This window comes from Phyllostomus discolor, chromosome 14 (genome assembly GCF_004126475.2).
Source record: "Phyllostomus discolor isolate MPI-MPIP mPhyDis1 chromosome 14, mPhyDis1.pri.v3, whole genome shotgun sequence".
Classification (NCBI taxonomy): Eukaryota; Metazoa; Chordata; class Mammalia; order Chiroptera; family Phyllostomidae; genus Phyllostomus; species Phyllostomus discolor.
This window is the reverse complement of record NC_040916.2, coordinates 4697586-4703585: the sequence shown is the minus strand read 5'-3', so window position 1 is coordinate 4703585 and position 6000 is coordinate 4697586. Positions and strand designations below refer to the sequence as shown.

Sequence of the window (6000 nt, the reverse complement as noted above, 5' to 3'; positions counted from 1 at the left end):
GGACAGGAAGGCTCTGTGTAAGAAGAGGGGAGGCGAAAAAGGGGTGGCTGTCAAGTTTTGTATCCTCTGCAATTGTGTTCAGGGCTCCTTGGCAGTCTGTGAATGAAACTTCTGTATTAGCAGAAGCCAAGTTAAGATAATCAGAACCTGTTGGAAGGCTACAAACCTTACTTCCCCTTTACCAGTTGGGTCTCTCTACTTCAAGAAACCAAATGAACATCAGTTTGAAGTTCTTTAAGGACCCTCTCACAAACCTCTTTTCCACACTTGGAGAAGGAAAGTCAGAAAATGAGAGCGCAATACAAACCTGAGGGATTTCCCTACTTCCAGGGTGCTTTTAGGCAGTTCCCCAGTATTTACTGCATCCGGAAATTCAGAGCCAGTAGTGTAACCATGGAGATATTACTGGCTTCCGTCTTGTTTCCTTCCCTTTCTGTGCTATTAAAATCTTTCGCTCCGATTTCTGTAAGGCACCCCACTTCTGCTGGCGTCCGGGTCCTGCAGCTCCTCTCTTGGTTCAGGGTCACTTATGCAGGGAGTAGGAACACGTTTTTAAGCGAGGAGAGCGTGTACACGCAAGAACCGGTGAAATTTATACCAAAGGGGGATGAGCCCCATCCACAGACTCCAGGTTCAGACTACAAGTCCCAGGAGACACCGCAGCCCCGGCGCGTTCCAGTCATCCTTCCCGCACTGTTCTGGATTGCGGAGATAAAGGTTCCGTTCACCGTGCACTGCAGGCTGGTCTGTTTTTAACCGCGGTGACGGAGTTGGGAGCCCGACGGATTGCAGGCGGATTGCAGGCGGGGAAGTTAGAGGACGGATTCCTCCCCACTCTAGCGGCGGGGGCTGGGGGCTGGGGAGGAGGGAAGCAGTGCCAGCGGGCCAGGGACCGAGCACCGAAGGCAGAGAGGGCTGAGGAGATGGAGGGCGACGGGGTACGGTGGGGTGGCGAGCCGCCCTCGGGTCCTGGCCCGGGAGGCGGCGGAATGATCCGGGACCTGTGCCGAAGCTTTGGACGCTACCGCCGCTACGTGGGACGCCTGCGGCAGAACCTCGGCGACACCCAGAAGTTCTTCCGAGACATCAAGGGCTCCCACAGCCTCAGCTGTCCATCCTCCCCCACAGGCGGCGGTGGGGCCCAGCTCGCCCCTGCCGGCGATGTCGCCGAGACTGGGCTGCAGGCGGGTAAGGAGGGCAGCCGCTAGGGAGAGAGGGCCGCAGAGGCGAACTGGAGTGTGGACCGCACCCGTGCCCTGCAAAACAACCCCGGGAAGAGATGGAAATGGGAGAAGGGCCGGGCCTCAGGGCCTGCGCCGGCCGAATCCAGATGCCTTGGGAGCGCATCTCTCTGGGTGGAGGGAGCGGCTAAGGGGCGGCGAGGGCTCAGCTTAGGGGTCCTGGTAGCTCCCAAAGGCAGGAGCTCCCGGAGCGGGATTCTGGGGACGGGCAGTGTGTGGGCGGGAGCGCGGGGCTGGGTGTGTGGGGAGGGCGGGGGTGAACCCAAGGAGTGGGGAAAGTTGCTCGGAGTTGGGGGGTTGGGCAGTTGTGCCTCGGAGTCCCAGTTTAGGGATGGAGGGGTGGAGGAGGGGCCAGAGGCAGGGTGCCAGGAACCTTAGGCCGGGGGGAACTGTCGTGGATTGAGCGCTGTGTGTGTTTGATTCTGTGCGTGGAATGCTGTTGCACCAATTATGAGGTGACTGAAGAAGTAAGGAATGTACTCGCAGTGGGCCTGGGGTCATTGAAGGAAATGGTAACTGATGGTTGACAGGAGTTGCCAGAGAGGTTGCTTGTGCTTATGGTGATGAAGAAATTAGAGAGGGAAGGGGGTGATTTTGGTCCTGAGACTTCTCGACAAGATTCTCACTTTGGCACTTAAAATAGTGCAAGGTCTTTGATCTTTCCTAGTTTTTTTCTTTCCTCTTAAACTGCTTGTTATTGGTGGGGAACTGGAGGGTTTGGTTTGTTGACTACTGTTTTTTAGGAAATAATCCCATGTAGACATATCCCGGTACCTTGGGGACAACATAGCAAAGAAGTCAGTCGGTTTAATTTACTGATTCTTAAATTTAAGTATGCATTAAAATCAAATTAAAATAAAAAATGTCTTAGGCTCTATTCCACAGAGTGAGTAGGCCCAGTGGGTGGATCCTAAGAATCTGAACATAAAAACATCTCTGGGGATTCTGATACAAATGGTCAGCAAACACTTTCAGAAACACAAATTCAGAAGCTGACAGCAAGTTTCAACATGGAGCTCAGAATGGAACGAATTGGTAAACTCATCACAGTTTGTGTCTTGGGCTCTGTATTTCCCAAGGTGCATGTTTAGTACCCTAGATTTGTCTGAGACTTCAGAAATGGTGATACAAATAAGATAGATTCGGATATGGTCCTGAATGACACTATTACATTTAGTTAGCCTGGACATAAATGAAAAAGCTCTTATTTTACCTCATGGGATAAATGGAGGGAGGAGGCTGAGTAGGGTTGGGGAAAGGTCGAATTCCCTCCCTTCTTTAGTTCTTTTGGCTGGACTCATAATGAAATAATAAAATTGACACAAGACTTTACAGGAGAAAAACCAATTTAATAGGTGCACATGAGAGAATGATATGGTCTGGTCATAAAATGAGGCTCAAAGTAATGATCTAACCAGACACATTTTTATACTTTTTAGACAAATTTGTGACAAATTGACAAAACAAAGGAAGTGCTTATTAGAAAGGAATCTCAGCAAGCTTTGGGTATTCGTTAGTGAGGAATCCAAACAAAGTTGGGACTTGAGTAGTAAGTAGTAAAGGCATTACAAGGCTTGTTTCTACAAGCTTTTGACTGGATTCTTTCAGCTCCTGTGATAAGGTTGTCTCAGCCCTCTGGAGCTAGGAGGGCACCTGTCACGTGGGAGACTTAAAAGGGGACAGGGAGGTCATGGTTTTCTTCTTACACAGGCTGTTTCCTAAGTAACTTTAATTTAAAAATACTTCCTATGCTGTTGTGGCATGTCTTGGGGTGGACTGCCCTGGGCCCCAACACTAGCTGTTCTGAAATTGTGGTTCTGACATCTTATGTTCAGAGAGTTGCTGCTCTGAAAATGCAGATGTAGAGGGGACTGGTTTCTGTGAGGCGCTCAGAAGAGAGCGGGTGAAAGGGCCACTGTCTGCAAAGGTGGCCCCGGAACGCGGCGGGTGCTTGCACCTCCTTGCCCTCGGCAGCGCTGTGCAGCGGCTTCCGTGCTCCCGCGGTTTCCGTACAGCTTACCGGAAAAAAGCACACAAACAAACAAACAAAATTCTCTATTGCTGTTTTTTTTTAACAACTATTTAGTTTTGAATTATTGCAGGAAAAATCAAGAGACTAGATTCACCTCATTTTCAAAGTACCTTGGTTGGTCTTGTTTTTATTCTTTAAAAGCCAACTTAAGAATACAAATGCACCTTTGTATTTTGCCTTATTGGTTTTTCTAGTTGACTTCATCATGAACTAATCTGTTTCATCTATCAATCTATCTATTTATTTATTTTTATTTTTATTTTATTTTTTCAAGATTTATTTATTCATTTTTAGGGAGGGAAGGGAGGAGGGGGGAGAGAGAGAGAGAGAGAGAGAGAGAGGGAGAGAGAGAGAGAGAGAGAGAGGGAGAGAGAAACAGAAACATCAGTGTGCGGGTTGCTGGGGGTCATGGCCTGCAACCCAGGAATGTACCCTGGCTGGGAATCGAACCTGGGACACTTTGGTTCCCAGCCCGCACTCAATCCACTGAGCTACGCCAGCTGGGGCTATTTATTTATTTTTTAAAAAGGTTTTATTTATTTTAGAGAAAGGGGGAGGTAGGGAGAAAGAGGGAGAGAAACATTGATCAGTTGCCTCTTACACACCCCAGACTGGGGACCTGATCCACAACCTAGGCATGTGCCCAGACAGGGAGCTGAACCAGTGACCTTTTGGTTCACAGGCCAGCAGTCCGTCCAGTGAGCCACACCAGCCAGGGCTTATTTATTTACTTTTAGAGAGAGGGGAAGGGAGAGAGACAGAGAGGGAGAGAAACACCCATGTGAGAGAGAAACATCCATCAGTTGCCTCTTGTACGCGTCCGTCCAGGGACTGAACCCACAGTCCAGGCCTGTGCCGTGACTGGGAATCAGTTGACGATCTTTCACTTTGCAGGACAATGCCCAGCCACACCAGTCAGGGCTAATCTTAGTGTTTTTGAACTTTCTCTACCCTCTGTCTACCCGAAATAAAAACCAAGAGAGGGGGACTTCCGGCCAAGATGGAGGCATAGGTGGATACACTGTGCCTCCTCGCACAACCAAGATAGGGACAGCAACAATTTAGAAACAGAATAACAACCAGAACTGACAGAAAATTGAACTGTATGGAAGTTGGACAACCAAGAAATTAAGATAGACACGTTCATTCAGACAGGCAGGAGGGGCGGAGTCGGGCAGCCAAGTGCGGGTTGAGGCGCTGAGAGCAGAGAGCGGTGGGACGGGGCGCGTAAGGCATCCGAGGGCGCAAGACCGCAGTGGGTGGACCCTGAGCGCACAGGCAGCAGCTGGCAGACCCCGGCTGAGAGGTGGCAACCGGCAGACCCAGCAAGGTGGTGATTGTGAAGCAAGGCACTGCACGCAACCCAGGATCACAGCGCTGGGAAATGGAACCTTGGGGCACTGATTAAAAAGACCTGTGGGGGTTGAGGTGCAGGGAGAGACTCCCAGCCTCACAGGCGAGGTTCTTGGATACTCCCACGGGGTGCACATGCCCACCCACACAGGAATTGGCACCAGAAGGGCCCAGTTTGCTCAGTGGAAGTGACTGAGATCTGACGGAGAGAGGAACAAGCGCCATTGTTCCGTCTCGGATCCTGCCCCCAAATATGGTGTCACAACCCAGCAACTGGGGAGCCCTGGTGAACACCTAAGGCTCCACCCGTAATACATAACAGGTGCAACTGGACCAGAGGGAAAAAAAAGATAGTTCAAACAGAATTGAAAGTCCTACAATCAGTACTTTTAAGCAACCAAGAGATAGCCAACCTATCAGATGCACAGTTCAAAGCACTGGTGATCAGGATGTTCACAGAATTGGTTGAATATGATCGCAAATTAGAGGAAAAAATGAAAGCTATGCTAAGTGAAATAAAGGAAAATGTACAGGGAACCAATAGTGACGGGAAGGAAACTAGGACTCACATCAATAGAGTGGACCAGAAGGGGGAAAAAAAAAACATACAATCAGAAAAGAATGAAGAAATAAGAATTCAAAAAAATGAGGAGAGGCTTAGGAACCTCCAGGACATCTTGAAACATTCCAACATCCAAATTACAGGGGTACCAGAAGGAGAAGGGGAAGAGCAACAAGTGGAAAAGTTATTTAAACAAATAATAAAGGAGAACTTCCCCAATCTGGCAAAGGAAGTAGACTTCCAGGAAGTCCAGGAAGCTCAGAGAGTCCCAAAGAAGTTGGACTTCCCCCAAGAAGGAACACACCAAGACACATCATAATTACATTAGTCAAGGTAAAAATGAAGGAGAGAATCCTAGAAGCAGCAAGATATAAGGGGACAGCGACCTACAAAGGAGTAGCCATAAGACTGTCAGCTGATTTCTCAAAAGAGACCTTGCAGGCAAGAAGGAGCTGGAAAGAAGTATTCCAAGTCAGGAAAGGCAAGGACCTATATCCCAGATTGTTCTATCCAGCAAAGCTTTCATTTAGAATGGAAGGGCAGATAAAGTGCTTCTCAGATAAGGTCAAGTTAAAGGAGTTCATCATCACCAATCCCTTATTATATGAAATGTTAAAGGGACTTATCTAAGTAAAGAAGATCAAAAACATGTACAGTAAAATGACAACAAACTCACAATTATTAACAACCACACCAAAAACAAAAACAAAAAGAACTAAGCAAACAACTAGAACAGGAACAGAACCACAGACATGGAGATCACATGGAGGGTTAGCAACAGGGGAGTGGAAGGAAAAGATACAGAGAATAAG

The 6000-nt window shown here is 48.5% G+C and overlaps 1 protein-coding gene across 1 annotated transcript in view; it reads left to right on the top strand.

Annotated features, from left to right (window-relative positions):
* Positions 1 to 462: 462 nt before the first annotated feature.
* The window catches only part of DSTYK (dual serine/threonine and tyrosine protein kinase), a 56621-nt gene continuing 51083 nt past the window's right edge, over positions 463 to 6000 (top strand). Inside the window, exon 1 of the mRNA XM_028530635.2 lies at positions 463 to 1188. Within this exon, the coding sequence (XP_028386436.1) occupies positions 924 to 1188 (265 nt within the window). The 5' untranslated portion in view covers positions 463 to 923. The remainder of the gene's footprint in view (positions 1189 to 6000) is intronic.